General features: G+C 48.0%; 1 protein-coding gene across 1 annotated transcript in view; it reads left to right on the forward strand.

Annotated features, from left to right (window-relative positions):
- The window catches only part of LOC138258839 (deoxyribonuclease gamma-like), a 114,408-nt gene that overhangs the window by 80,386 nt on the left and 18,204 nt on the right, over window positions 1-15,818 (forward strand). Inside the window, exons 6-7 of the mRNA XM_069206115.1 lie at window positions 5,744-5,856; window positions 10,111-10,265. Of these exons, the coding sequence (XP_069062216.1) occupies window positions 5,744-5,856; window positions 10,111-10,265 (268 nt within the window). The remainder of the gene's footprint in view (window positions 1-5,743; window positions 5,857-10,110; window positions 10,266-15,818) is intronic.

Genomic DNA, 15,818 nt, shown 5'->3' on the forward strand with positions numbered 1-15,818 from the left:
GCGAACACAGGACCCCCACCAAGGTAAGTGGAATGTGTAGAGGGGAGCTGGGGGTACTTAAAACACCATAGCTAAGTATCACAATACCTCCAAGCGAGCAGGAAAGCAGGAGTAAATCACTGGAATATCCCCAAACCACCCAAAAGGACGAAAATGAAATAAAGAAGACACCCAGACAAGACTGCAAGAAACCAGCGGTGGATTCCTGGAGAGGAAGACCTGTGGAGAGAGGGTACCAAGTCCAAGAGTCACAGTGGAGTCCAGAAGGAGTAGCTACCCACCCAGCTGTACTTGCAGGAGTTGGTCGACGGTGATGAAGATCAGGTCAGCACTGCAGTCCTGGAGCTGGAGCTGGAGAAGAGCTCCTGGTGGATGCAGAAGATACCCCACGCTGGAATGAGGACTGCAGACTGGTGTTTGTGCAGGAATTCCACCAACAAGCCTTGGCAAAGGCAAATTCACAGTTAGTGGAAAAGTGGAGCTGCCGGGGACCAGCAAGGCCCAGGAGGACTCAACCCAAGAGGGGGAATCAGAAGAGACCCTCAGCGACACAGAGGCCCCACAGGAGCAGAGGCAGCACACCCACAGGACGGGGACACAGAAGTCGCAGAAGGAGCCTATTGCATAGGTTCTCATTATACGAATGACGCTACTGGATTTGGATGGTAGGATCGCCTGTATTGCGGGTGCTAAGAATAATTCCACACCAGGTGACACCTGGCGGCCTAATCCTGGGTTTTCCGGCTAACTAGTACTGCCTCATCGCAGACCGAGATGATTGTGGCAACCGGGCACATGGCAAGATAGACCCTCAGGGAATCGTGGTACATCAGATCTCATCCCTTTCTCTCAGTTACCAAAATCTCACTCAGGCAAAGACAACAAAGGAAGAATATAGCTCAATAAGCATTTATTAAAGTAACTGCATCTTGGATAGCAATTACTAGGATGATAAAACACAATAGAAGCAAGCATGTGACTAGAAGTGTAAAACACAAAAACGTCCTACCATACTGTCAGAAAGGGGGGATGGATTTATAATCGTCCTGCCTACGCTAAGTATGAGTACAGCATACTAAGCCCAATCTGCCCTTTGGGATTCCACCTGGGAGAACATCATCCCTCATGCTTGGAGAAAGGCCTGAAGTCTAGAAAGACACCGTCCCCATCTGGATCAGGGGTCGGCCGTCTAAGCAGGGAGCTGTAGTAAAGCGTTCCGCAATCAGCAATAAGCAATCGGCATTCAGTCGTGGTCATCTGGGTGGATCTCCCTCTAACGTGTCTGGGACAAAGGGATATTTTATAATAAAACAGTTAGCATTCTAAGAAATAGTTCCCATGAGTGTGTGGTTTTTCTGTGAATGTGGGAGACACAGCATACCACGTTTGTCGGCAATCCTATCCGACCGTAGCCTTGCAGAGAGTACAAAGTTTCTACTAAGAGCGTACTGTTTTCCTAGGCTAAAGTACAGTGTGATTGTAATAATAAAACAGCACCATGAAAATAGCGTACTGCTAGAAAAATAGAACTATACTGACAAAAATGTATCTAGGTAAAAGGGCGCAGCTGCAGGCCTAGTTAGCTAAAATAACGTGTATAAAAATATTGCTAAAATAGCTATACAACAAGCCCATACAGCACTACAGAAAGGGATCCCACGCCGCAGGAGAACCACGCAGAGGGCTGTGCGCCTCAGGAAAGAGTGCTGGGGACTGAAGCTACACATCATCTGAAGATCCCTTGGACGAGATGCAAACACTCTTGGCAGCTGTAAGAGAAGCTGTGCACGGTGATACTGTCCTGCTTGGGAAGGCAAGGGCTTACCTCCACCAAAGCTGGACAGCTTGCAGAGATGACCACAGGACCACCACCCGTGATGCAGGATCCATGCAGCTCAAGATGATGGGAGATCCAAGCAGCCGGTTGTTATTGCAGAAGGTGCCTGCAGATGCAGGGGAGGGACTCCTTCACTCCAATGGAGATTCCTTCTTTCTTCTAGTGCAGACTGAAGACACGCCACCCTCAGTGGATGCACAGCCAGTGGAAATGTTGCAGTTGCTGGCAGGAGTCCTGGAAACAATGTTGCAGAAGAGTTCTTCTTCTTGGAGGCAGATTCTTGGGTCCTGGAGGGTCCAGTTGTAGTTCCGGAGGCCAGAAGTCAAAGTGACCCTAAATTGGTCATCTAGCCAGGTAAGCACTTATCACACCTATTTCCAAAGGGAAAGGGTGTTACCTCCATCTTCCAAAGGAAATCCTTTGTTCTGCCTTCCTGGGCTTGATCAGATCAAGCAGCAGGAGGGCAGAAACGTGTCTGAGGGGTGGCAGCAGCTTGGGCTGCCTGGAAAACCCTGTAAGACTGCTGGTAGCAATGCTGGGGGTCCTCTAAGGAGACCCCAGAGTGCATGGAATCATGCTTCCAATACTTGCAACACTACTGGGGTATGATGCCGACATGTTTGATACCAACATGCCTAGGTTTGGATTTACCATTATGTAGATGGACATAGGTAGTGACCTATATCCAGTACACGTGTAAAATGGCATCACCACACTCACGAAGTCCAGGAAAATGGAGCTGGAGTTTGTGGGGGCACCTCAGCCAGTGCATGGGTGCCCTCACATACAGCTACTTGCACTCTGCCTTTTGGGCTGAGAGGGCCTACCATAGGGGTGACTTACAGTGACCTGGTGTAGTGACCTGCAGTGAAAACGGGTGCATGCACCCTTTCACGCAGGCTGCAATCGCAGGCCTGCAGAACACTTTGCATGGGCTCCCCATGGGTGGCAGAATAACTGCTGAAGCCCATAGAGATACCCTGGTACCCCAATGCCCTGGGTACCTAGGTATCATATACTGGGGACTTACATGGGGACACCTGTATGCTAAATGTGAGGTGAAAAGGGTTCCAGCAACCAAGTTTAAAAGGAGAGAGCATAACCACTGGGATCCTGGTTAGCAGGATCACAGTGAACACAGTCAAGGACACTGACAAACAGGCAAAAAGTGGAGGTAACCAAGCTAAAAAGAGGCTGCTTTCCTACAAAGAATCAAAAGAAAAGAGTAGAAAATGTATTGTGAATTGGAGAGTTAAGCTCGGATTTATTCATGCAGTATGCTAAATCAAAATACGAGGAAGTGAACCACCTCTAGTGAGGGGATTCATGGGGCAAGACCAGAGTTTGAGGGGAAATCTCTAGCATCTCAAGAAAAGAAAACACTGATAGGCAAAATACCCCGCTCCATAGACCATATTATCAGTATAATATTCAGAAAAAAAGTAGACAAGGTCACTAGGTTTAAACCACTAGATTGTGATAAAAGATTGCGATAAGATAGGTACTCATAGAGAAAGAATCCAAAAGCTCTTTTGGTTCTAACGCCCCAAGGTGCACTAATACGTTGCGCTGACTCTGTAGTGCTTAGCATCCGAATCACGTAGAAGAGTCAAGTGTAACAGAGGTCAAGGCAGGGCACGATAGAAGCACAAACGCAGGGGGGGGGAGGGGAGTCAAGTCTCCGTATACGGCACAATGCCGTGCGGAGAAGGGTCATACCTGTTCCAGTGCTGAGTGCATGCAGTCCATGGGGCAATGAGTCCCCAATCCTGAATCGGTCAGACGGTGTCTCAGCGGTCCTCATGAAAAGTTCCAGGTACTATGTCCAGTCTATTTAAACAACAATTTGCAATGCAATGGGTCTCACATATTTCAAACAAGTTAATTGTCATCTTTTGACAACAGCGCCCACGAGCAAAAACAAGAAAAAAACATGAGTGGAAACTGAGAAAAGGCGACTTAACAAAACAAACCAAAGCTAGCTTTAAAAAATTTTGCAATCCTGTTTGTCCTGCAGGGCACGTTTTTGCCCTTCACAAGCCTTTGGGTTGCGGAACACTGGAAGTTAGAACAAAATAGTACCTCGGTCAAGTCGGGAGCAGCCAACGGGCACTAATTAAGTTGAAATCAATTAGTGCTTGATCCCTGCTCCACACAGAGTAACGGAAATTATGCCAGACATGCCTTGACAAATTACGAGGCTGTAAAGAAGAGTGCAACGCAAACCAACAAACGGTGAGGACAGGCGGGCTCCAAGCCGTTTACTGATCACCACAGATGAGAGGCGCATGCGCTAGCGAATGTACTCGCAGACTTGACACTAATAAAAAGCACATTGACCTAAATCGTGGGCTGGAACATCTCCTTCCATTAGCTTTAGGCGGGCCGCCCATGTCCCGGTGGTAAGAATAGAAAGGGTCCTGGTCGAGCAGCGGCACTCTAGAAGTAGTTTCCACAGATGGGACTGAAATTGTCAAATGTGGAGAATATTGGCACGCTCCATGGGTTATTAAAGTAAAATGCTGGAACCCGTAAGGAGCATGAAACACTGACAAAGGCGGCCAGAGGAAATGTATTAGATTTGTCAGGTGTATTGCACTTGTTACGTGTCCCTTTGTAGGCGCCATGTTTAAGTGGTACTGTAATAGGGCATCAGTGCCGGGGACCAGACGGTTGTATTGTCAGTCAAAAGTCTGAGTTAAAGCAAGAAAAAAAAGAAAGAAGAAAAGACCAAGGTGCTCACAATATACACCGTAATTCTTATCAGAAGAAGTGAAAAGTCTGCATGCCCCCTCCTCTAAAAAATCTATTGGTCTCAGGCGCTGGGGTCTCTCAGGTCTAAAAAAAAGCTCAGGGAGAGGGGCCGCATCCCCCCTCTCAATTTTAAGAAATATGGCCCCAGGGATAGGGTCCCCAGGGGCTAAAAAGGCTTGGGGAGGGGCTCCAGTTGCCCCTTTCCCATTTAATGAAAAGTGGCCCCATACGATGGGGTCCCTGATGCCAAAAAAAGGCTCAGGTAGGGGGCCAATGACCCCCTTGTCTGAAAAAAAGTGCCTATTTTGGGGGAGGGGGAGCTCAGATTTCAAATGGGCGGGAGTACCCTTGTTTGTTTTTTTTACTAGCCCAGCAGACCCTCCATGAGGCCAATAAAAAAGTTGCATTTTTGGCTCCGTCTGGTGCTCCAACAAGGTGGCCTACTGTCAATGCATTCCTAAAGGAAACTCTTGAAATGGATGGAAGGGGTAGCATGGACCTCCCTAACCTTCTCCTCCGGCAGGTGAAGTCACTCACTACACCAAATTCCCAGGGGATGTCTGTCCCTCTTTGACAGGCTGGCTGCCATGACACCTGCTAAGTGAAAGACAGACCAACTGCTTCAAGCAGCCAGTCCAGCTTCCACCAATGTGCTGGCTCCAGGACAGGGGCGAGCTCGCGGCCGCCCTGGTGGCAGCGCATAAACTGCAATAGGGTGCCCTGTCATGTCTGCTCTGGGTGCACCCATTCAAAGGTGCACTGTGGTGTAGAGCAGGGCCATTCACCAAAACATACTCTGCCCCCTGGCCTTGATGCACGACTCGCTGATGTAATGCTTACGGACTCTGCTTCTTGTGCACACAAGTTGCACCCTCTGTCCTTCCAATTTACCATGCATCAGCACTTGTTATGACTGCACTTTTTAAGATTGGAACGCTATGAAGTGCTGGTGCCCAAGTACAGACAAAAAACAGGGTTTCCTGTTGTATGGGGAGAATTGTGTGCATTGTGCGGTTATAACATTGTAAAACCAATAAAGAGATATTTCTTAAAATGTAGTGCCGCTGCCTGCCGACAACTGCCGACAACTGCCATGCCGACACATACAGGTGCCAATTTTTCAGAACACTAATGAATGTTTTCCACTTCCAGCTCTCAAGGACTTTGTAATAATTCCAGTGCACACAACACCGAAAGACTCCGTCAAAGAGATAGACGAACTCTACGATGTCTACCTGGCGGTGAAAGAGAAATGGAAAACGCAGGTAAGTCATGGCACCACGAACATCATGCCCACAGCTCCACGCAGACACACCATGTAATGTAGGTCTTAGGCTCATTTTTATACATTTAAATTATTGTTTTAATACCCCTGAGGCAGCAGAATTGTAGGAAATCTGAGATAAAACAAGTCTAGGGATTTGTGGGCGTTCCTCGAGCTAATCTAAACATTCTATGAGATGCAGTCCCCTTGCACAATAAAGCCAACTGGACTAAAGTCTCAGGTTGCAGTATTTGTAAAAGTACAGTGCATACCCAAGTGAGATGAAGCCCTCTCTCAGCCCTTCCAGGGCAGTCATAGTTTCCAATCTCATCTCCATCCTTAACATGCACAGCTATAGGTGTTTCCTTCTTGCCCTGCAGATCCTCAGAAACATGTCAGAGATCACAGTCTACTCGCTCCTTCCCACCTCTAGCTCCATGACACACTGACTCCCCACTTCAACCTGCACACTTGTCTACCCCTTCTTAAGAAAACTGAGCTGTGCAGTACTAGGCGTACCCCATCTTCTTATTCAACCTGCAGCTCCATCATCTTCTACTTGGTAAATGATATCCCCCTCATCTTATTGTTGCGGTCCTAGGTGCATATGTCACCTTCATCCTTCAGACTGCTGGGCCATCAGTGTAACCTTGTAAAACCACAGCCCCAAGTTTACACCTTGTCTGCTTACCTTGGTAGGTCCTAGGTGTGTACAGCTCACCTGCACCATGATACGTTTACACCTTCTCTCCATCCAAGGTGCATATGTCACTTCCCTTCTTCAGCTTGGTAGGTCCTAGATGCGTATAGCTCACCTGCGCCATGATAGGTTTACACCTTCCCTCCTTCCTAGCTGCAAATGTCACTTCCCTTCCTCGGGTTAGTAGATCTTAGGTGTGTACAGGTCACCTGCACCCTGATAAGTTTACACCTTCCCTCCATCCTAGGTGCATATGTCACTTCCCTTCTTCAGCTTGGTTGGCCCAAGGTGTGTATAGCTCACCTGCGCCATGATAAATTTACACCTTCCCTCCATCCTAGGTGCATATGTCACTTCCCTTCTTCAGCTTGGTTGGCCCAAGGTGTGTACAGCTCACCTGCGCCATGATAGGTTTACACCTTCCCTCCATCCTATCTGCAAATGTCACTTCCCTTCCTCGGATTGGTAGATCTTAGGTGTGTACATGTCACCTGCACCCTGATAAGTTTACACCTTCCCTCCATCCTAGGTGCATATGTCACTTCCCTTCTTGAGCTTGGTAGACACTTGGTGTACACAGCTCACCTGCACCATGATTAGTTTACACCTTCTCTCCATCCTAGGTGAACATGTCACTTCCCTTTGTCTGCTTGGTAGGCACTAGGTGTGTACAGCTCACCTGCACCATGATTAGTTCACACCTTCCCTCCATCCTAGGTACATATGTCACTTCCTTTCTTGAGCTTGGTAGGTCCTAGGTGTGTACAGCTCACCTGCACCCTGATAAGTTTACACCTTCCCTCCATCCTAGGTGCACATGTCACTTCCTTTCTTGAGCTTGGTAGACACTAGGTGTGTACAGATCACCTGCACCGTGATAAGTTTACACCTTGTCTTCATCCTTCAATCTATGCTTCCTCAGCTATAGATTGACGAGTAGAGGATTGGAGCAGACATTTTTAAGGACACCAAGAATGACACGGATGTCGGGGTCATCCTGAGCCATGTTTTTTTAAGGAGAAGAACATTGCGACAAGCGTGAGGGAGGAGCTGGGTAATAGTAGGACCTGTCTATGGAGAGAGTAATAGGAGACAGAAGAAAGTTGTTATATGTACTTTTCATTACATATTCTATCTTAAAATTCTTCCCTTGTGCGAGGGCAATTCAGAACTTTTCTAGATTCTTTTTTTTAATTCCTTTGTAATAAGCAACGAGCTTTGGCAGTGTATATGGTTGTGTTTCCTATACAAAGTTAATGTCATGGTGGTTTGTTTACTGTGTGTGTTTTCGTTGGAGTACTCAGTAATTTCTGCTTACAGGTGTAGGTGAGGGTCAGGGCCGGAGTGGGAACCCAAAGCAGCCCTGGCACATTTTGCCAGGCCAGCCCCCAGAGGGTGCACAGCGAGCAAGCCTGACCCCTACAATGGGGGGTTCCGCCCCAAGACGATTTGGGAAAATGGCAGAAACTGTGCATTCTACAACACGTCCTTCATTATATATTCAATTGTGTTCATTTTCAAAGCATTGTAAATGATGAGTTTACAGTGCACCAGGATACAGCAATCTTTATTGGGGCTCTTCAATGGTTCCCTCCCCATCACCCTCTAACAGCGCCTCTCATCTCTCTGTAGCCTCTCTCACATGTATCTCTCCGTAGCCCCTCTCTCACCCTCTAACAGGGTCTCCCATCTCTCCATAGCCCCTCTCTCACATGTATCTCTCCATAACCCCTCTCTCACCCTCTAACAGGGTCTCCCATCTCTCCATAGCCCCTCTCTCACATGTATCTCTCCATAGCCCCTCTCTCACATGTATCTCTCCATAGCCCCTCTCTCACATGTATCTGTCCATAGCACCTCTCTCACACTCTTAACAGGGTCTCTCATCTCTCCATAGCTCCTCTCTCACATGTATATCATTTGTTTTATAGCGCCTCTCTTACCAGCGTAGGGTGTTGGAGCACTTTACATCACACATATGTACAGAGACCATGAATCATACATATGTAAATCAGTGCATAGAAAATGTTACATAAGACAAAGGGGACTACATGGTGAACGGTTCACATGTCATTCACACTGGTGGCATTTTTAAGAGTGCTTGGCCTGGGGAAGCATAAACTCAGGACTCTGATCATAACACAGTGGTTAGATATACTAATACCTGATTTCTACCCAATCAAACCCTTTTTAGCAAAAGTAAGATAATCAAAGACTGGGGGAAAACATAACTCTATGACCTGTACCCTGCGGTATACATGCAGCGCTTTGATGGCAGCTCACTGTGTGCTAGATTATAATTGTAACTTATGATCTGCGCAGTAACAAAAGGATGTCTGTCACAAAAGGAGTATCCACTGAGCATTGCACATAAAATACTGTTCTGTGATCTGCATAGTACATATTCTTTGCAGCAGGCACATTCACCCTCTGTGCTGCCTTGGATGAGTCAAAACTGCCACCAGACAAAACTCCATCTCTCTCCAGCAGGCACATTAATCACCAGCATTATCTTGGCACTTTTATTTTTGCCTTAAAAGAGTTAGATATACAAGGAACTCTGCAGTGCTTTTGAAACTGCTGCAGTGCAACAAAACAGACCCTCCTCAGTACTCCCCCTACCCTTCCAACCTCCCGGGGAAATGCCTGATTCCCGGTACGGCCAGTCCAGCCTTGGTGAGGGTGCCAGAAAGGAGGGATGCGAGCTATTCATAACTGATGTAACATTGGCACCTGTGGAATGATGGTGGTCACATGCCATACAGTTCAGGCTCAGGCACAGAAGAGATTATTTACATACCCTGGAAATCCATGACATGATACCTACTGTTGGCAAAAAACGTACACAAGCATTATGTGGGCAGTTGTTGACATAAAAGTGTAAATTCCCGAAAGAATGTGGGCACCCTTGGATCTGTGTGCCCACTGTCAGCACAGTGCTGGTCTTGGCACCCATGTAAATATGGTGCCCACTTCTTTGTCATCCTTGCACTGGTATATTTGTGGTAATTGTTTATATATTACCTACCTTATTGGTTTGGTGGTGCCCAGCTCTGATGTAGAATTTATCCTGGCATGATATTGATAATTAGTGTAATTTTAATATCACTATTGCTGAGGTGTCAGCCTACAACAGTGGTGTAATCTATCTGCATCCATACGTGCACTTACTTGCCTATTCACACATTCATCCACCCAGCCATGTTTCCATATATGAATATATATATATATGTAAATATACACATCCATTCACTCATTAAACCATGCATCCATTCTTTCATCTATTCAGTCATCCATTCAAGCACTCACCATCAATTATCCATGCGCTAAGTCACTCATTCATCAGTGCAAATACTCATTCTCAGATTCACTGACTCTTCCACACAACCGAAAGTACAAACTATCCAAATATTGTTTTGCAGTCCAGGCTCTCTGTCGGTGTTCAGGAGAACATGACTTTCTGTAATGCTGTGTGGACCATCCATGCACTGAGGGCACTGAGGGCAGTGGCTCTTGTGTCTCCTCATCTCATGCCCACTTGTACTTTGTTTCTAGAGAGTGATGATTCTGGGCGACTTCAACGCGGAGGGGTCGTATGTTTCGAAGAAAAAAATGAAGACAATTCGTCTGAGGCAGGACCCCAACTTCCACTGGCTGATCTGCGACGAACAGGACACAACAGCGACCAGAACAGATTGCTCCTATGACCGGTAAGATGGGCACAGAAGCAGGGCTCCATCCATGCTTCCAAGCAGAGGTGGCTGCCACTGAACAGGGGTGGCGGGACAGGGTTCGAAGGGATGGGAGGGGGACATTTACGTCCTCTTCCTCTTCCCGGCTGCACAGGCTCCCAGCCAATCACAACACTGCTGATTTTTTTATTTTTGTTAACGCCAGAGCTGTGCTTTGAAGTCAGAGGATATCCAAAGTGTACCCCTATTATAATTGAGAATGTGTGGTGAGCTCATCTCTTCTGCTGGCGAAGAAATGACATCACCACAGAATGGCTACTTCTCTCTCAAACCAGGCAATGCGGCGACCGAGAGTCGTAATCGATTCTGATCAGGTGCCCACCTTTTTCACCTGTATGCCTCTGGGATGACTGCTCAGCAGATCTTGTGGAAAAAGTCAGTTCAGTCCCCCATAACTGGGGTGCTTGGACTTCATCATGTCTGGAACACGTATGATCGATGCCCATAAGGTGTGTGTGTGTGGAGGGTTTTGTCTGTGTAACTGGAATGATGAATGCTCAGGTCTCTTTGACACCAGGTGAGTGTGCTTCACAACGTGTAGGGCCAGGAGCGGCTTGCAGCGCGCTGAAGGGGCAGGGCAGCGCGTGGCGGTGGGAATTAATTTAAAAAAAAGAAAACACCCAAAACCCCACCACCGCGCCACTCCTCTGCCTCCACTGTAGCTGCAGGCACAGGCTCCCAGCCTCCCCTGCGGCCAATCCAAACGCTGCTGCCAGCAGCATGACAGCAGCGTTCAGATTTGCCGGATCACCAAGCCAGGGCGTTCCGAGGCAGAGTGGGAGTCTCTGCCTGCTGTCTACAACGCGAAAACACAATGCTGGGTTAGAAAGAGCACAATGCGCATGTGTGTTCGGCCGGCCCGAGACTGCCGGCTAAACATGCATGTGCACTGAGGGGAGTGCTATGCACTCCCCCTCCTTGCTCGTCATAGCATGTGGCCCCGCCCCTATTACAATAAAACAATAATAAACATAGTTTATTATCATTTTATTGGAAATGCTTTGCAGCTGCTGCTGGCGGGGTTGGGGGGTGACGCTCCTCTGCCCTAGTGGAGGAGCTGCACCTGTGTAGGGCTGTTAAGGTCCATCTCAGACATTCCCATCTACACCTCCTCGTTGTGATGTCCCTGTCCCTGGAACCAATATACCTGGTGGATGGGGAAGGTTTTGAGCCCTTTGCTCCACGGCAGGTTTCTCTCAGAGCAATCCCTGCACCCCCCCCCCCTTGATCCCCAATTTATTACCTATGTTGTGGCAATTTGCCCTGACAAGGTAGCTTCTGGGTGAGGCAAACACACATCACAGCTGAGGCAGCTCAGGCTGGTATCAGTGTGAACACCAAGGCTTTGGAAAACTCCAGCCCAACTCAATGACCGAACTACCAGCATGAGGAGCTGAACGGGGCTTGACCAGAGGAGCGACCTCAGCCAAGAAGACTGGAAGGACCGTCCTGAGGCATCAAGAGGAACCAAGAGACTACAAGAGCTGAATGGTCACCCTTGCCCAGCTCTCCAGGAGAAGGAGAAGGCATCTGGGTCGAGATCCTGCTCCAATGTCTTTAGAACTCAAGATGGTTGAGCCCTCATTGTCCATAGCTCTCTCTCTCTGCCCTAGGGGGGCCTGGACCAACCTCACTCACCATCCAGTGCGACCCAGAAGCAGTCAGTCATTACCCTCAGTGTGGTGTCCGCTCCCATTGGCTGGCGCAGGTAGTCTTGAATATGGTGTCATTTAAACCGCTGCTCTATCCTTTGGTTTACAAAGAAATCATTGAGTAAAACCTTGGTCACAATTAGTCCTAAAAAGACCAATTTCTAACAGTTACAGGTGTTGTCATTGATGGCTGTGGGTGCACCTAGTGTGGTGGGTGCCTTGTCAATGTCAAATTGTGACTGACACTGATGGTTACCAAGAAATAGGACCTTCCACTAAAATGTGCCCAAGGGACATATAATGTTAACCTTCCCACTGTTTTATCATCTATCGCTTAGAAAAAGATTGAGTCCTGTTGGGGCCATAAGTGGACTCTGGATTTCATAAATGGACTTTGCATCCTCGAATTGTGATCAATGAGAGATGGTGTATTATCAAGGGCACAAAGAGAAGCATTCAAGACTTTCTTGTGGGTAGAAATTCATGTTTGGGTGATAAGACTTTTTGACGTAGGACATTCTATATTCTTAGGTGCCATCCCCTTTAATCAATAGGCCTGGACTACTTTTGGAAGAAACTCTTTTTAACTAAAGTGCATCACTGAACACCACAGGTGACTCTTTAAAGTAAAAAGTTGGGTACCAGTAAATATATGGTCAGTCAATCACCTCATCTTTTAACTAAGAGACCAAACTGTAATGACAAAACCAAAGTCTACCCAGAGCATCTCCCGTAGGGCACCCCTGAAAGGCTGGGACCCCGGCCAGAGACCACTTCGTCTCTGCTCGCTCGGTGCAATCCGTGGTGGGTATTTTCACCACACCTCCTTTACAGACCCCCAATCAATCTTTTTTCAAGAATGGGTTAGCGCGAAACAAACCTTGTCAGTCTGAAACTCGTCATCTACACAAAGACTAACTTTCCCCACTAATAGGTTTGAACTGACAGCAATGAATACGCGCTTCGAATAAAGACTTTTTGAGGCTCTACAATAAATGAAAGCAATAAATGCAGGTAGACCAAGGCACACAGAGAAGTAAGAGTCCATAAACGTTTCTGGGAAAAAAGTATAGCCCAACTAGTATGAATCCAGAGGCGAGGAGAAAAGCGATGATTCCGGGTTGGTGTTTTGAAAGAGTCTTTATTACAGGTGTAGGTTTGTATCGTCTTACAGGAAACAGCCAACACGTGTTTCGTCACACAAGTGACTTTATCAAGGCTGTAAAGAAGTAATAAAAACATACTGGTATGTACAGTTGGCCTGAAGAAAAATGTCTATTAAGTGTTAACACAGTTAGAGTAAACCCGTGATCCGCTTTGGATAAGTGCATGTGCATTCAAAAGCAAATGAGTGAAGAGTCAAGAGGCATGGCAAAATAGATGTTACTGTGTGATCCCAATAAAAAGTGTCGTAAGAGCAGACAGAGTGCCCAGTGAATTAGGTGCGGAGAGCGTCTAGTTACGATATTTGGAATGGTGTTACCGTATCGTGAAATAAACATGAGCACTAGTGAGTTCAGTGCCGAGGAGGTATATTTACAGTAGTGAGTGTGCTGGTGTGTAGGAGGCTGGACTGGCTTGTAGTGAGTACCAAGGGGTACTTGCACCTTGCACCAGGCCCAGTTATCCCTTATTAGTGTATAGGGTGTCTAGCAGCTTAGGCTGATAGATAATGGTAGCTTAGCAGAGCAGCTCAGGCTGAACTAGGAGACGTGTGAAGCTACTACAGTACCACCTAGTGTCATATGCACAATATCATAAGAAAACACAATACACAGTTATACTAAAAATAAAGGTACTTTATTTTTATGACAATATGCCAAAGTATCTTAGAGTGTACCCTCAGTGAGAGGATAGGAAATATACACAAGATATATATACACAATAGCAAAAATATGCAGTATAGTCTTAGAAAACAGTGCAAACAATGTATAGTTACAATAGGATGCAATGGGGAAACATAGGGATAGGGGCAACACAAACCATATACTCCAGAAGTGGAATGCGAACCACGAATGGACCCCAAACCTATGTGACCTTGTAGAGGGTCGCTGGGACTATTAGAAAATAGTGAGAGTTAGCAAAATAACCCTCCCCAAGACCCTGAAAAGTGAGTGCAAAGTGCACTAAAGTTCCCCTAAGGACAAAAGAGTCGTGTTAGAGGAATAATGCAGGAAAGACACAAACCAGCAATGCAACAACTGTGGATTTCCAATCTAGGGTACCTGTGGAACAAGGGGACCAAGTCCAAAAGTCACAAGCAAGTCGTAGATGGGCAGATGCCCAGGAAATGCCAGCTGCGGGTGCAAAGAAGCTTCGACTGGACAGAAGAAGCGGAGGTTTCTGCAGGAACGAAAAGGGCTAGAGACTTCCCCTTTGGTGGACGGATCCCTCTTGCCTTGGAGAGTCGTGCAGAAGTGTTTTCCCGCCGGAAAGACGCCAACAAGCCTTGCTACACGCAAATCGTGCGTTTGGCGTTTTTGGACGCTGCTGGGGCCCAGGAGGGACCAGGAGGTCGCAAATTGGACCTGCAGAGAGAGGGGACGTCGAGCAAGACAAAGAGCCCTCACTGAAGCAGGTAGCACCCGGAGAAGTGCCAGAAACAGGCACTACGAGGATGCGTGAAACGGTGCTTGCCGAAGTTGCACAAAGGAGTCCCACGTCGCCGGAGACCAACTTAGAAAGTCGTGCAATGCAGGTTAGAGTGCCGTGGACCCAGGCTTGGCTGTGCACGAAGGATTTCCGCCGGAAGTGCACAGGGGCCGGAGTAGCTTGCAAAGTCGCGGTTCCCAGCAATGCAGCCCAGCGAGGTGAGGCAAGGACTTACCTCCACCAAACTTGGGCTGAAGAGTCACTGGACTGTGGGGGTCACTTGGACAGCGTCGCTGGATTCGAGGGACCTCGCTCGTCGTGCTGAGAGGAGACCCAAGGGACTGGTAATGCAGCTTTTTGGTGCCTGCGGTTGCAGGGGGAAGATTCCGTCGACCCACGGGAGATTTCTTCGGAGCTTCTGGTGCAGAGAGGAGGCAGACTACCCCCACAGCATGCACAAGCAGGAAAACAGTCGAGAAGGCGGCAGGATCAGCGTTACAGAGTTGCAGTAGTCGTCTTTGCTACTATGTTGCAGGTTTGCAGGCTTCCAGCGCGGTCAGCGGTCGATTCCTTATCAGAAGGTGAAGAGGGAGATGCAGAGGAACTCGGCTGAGCTCATGCATTCGTTATCTACAGTTTCCCCAGAGACAGAGACCCTAAATAGCCAGAAAAGAGGGTTTGGCTACCTAGGAGAGAGGAAAGGCTACTAACACCTGAAGGAGCCTATCACAAGGAGTCTCTGACGTCACCTGGTGGCACTGGCCACTCAGAGCAGTCCAGTGTGCCAGCAGCACCTCTGTTTCCAAGATGGCAGAGGTCTGGAGCACACTGGAGGAGCTCTGGACACCTCCCAGGGGAGGTGCAGGTCAGGGGAGTGGTCACTCCCCTTTCCTTTGTCCAGTTTCGTGCCAGAGCAGGGGCTAAGGGGTCCCTGAACCGGTGTAGACTGGCTTATGCAGAATTGGGCACATCTGTGCCCAACAAAGCATTTCCAGAGGGTGGGGGAGGCTACTCCTCCCCTGCCTTCACACCATTTTCCAAAGGGAGAGGGTGTCACACCCTCTCTCAGAGGAAGTTCTTTGTTCTGCCATCCTGGGCCAGGCCTGGCTGGACCCCAGGAGGGCAGCTGCCTGTCTGAGGGGTTGGCAGCAGCAGCAGCTGCAGTGAAACCCCAGGAAGGGCAGTCTGGCAGTACCAGGGTCTGTGCTACAGACCACTGGGATCATGGAATTGTACCAACAATGCCAGGATGGCATAGAGGGGGCAA

The sequence above is a fragment of the Pleurodeles waltl genome, chromosome 9 (genome assembly GCF_031143425.1).
Source record: "Pleurodeles waltl isolate 20211129_DDA chromosome 9, aPleWal1.hap1.20221129, whole genome shotgun sequence".
Lineage (NCBI taxonomy): Eukaryota > Metazoa > Chordata > Amphibia > Caudata > Salamandridae > Pleurodeles > Pleurodeles waltl.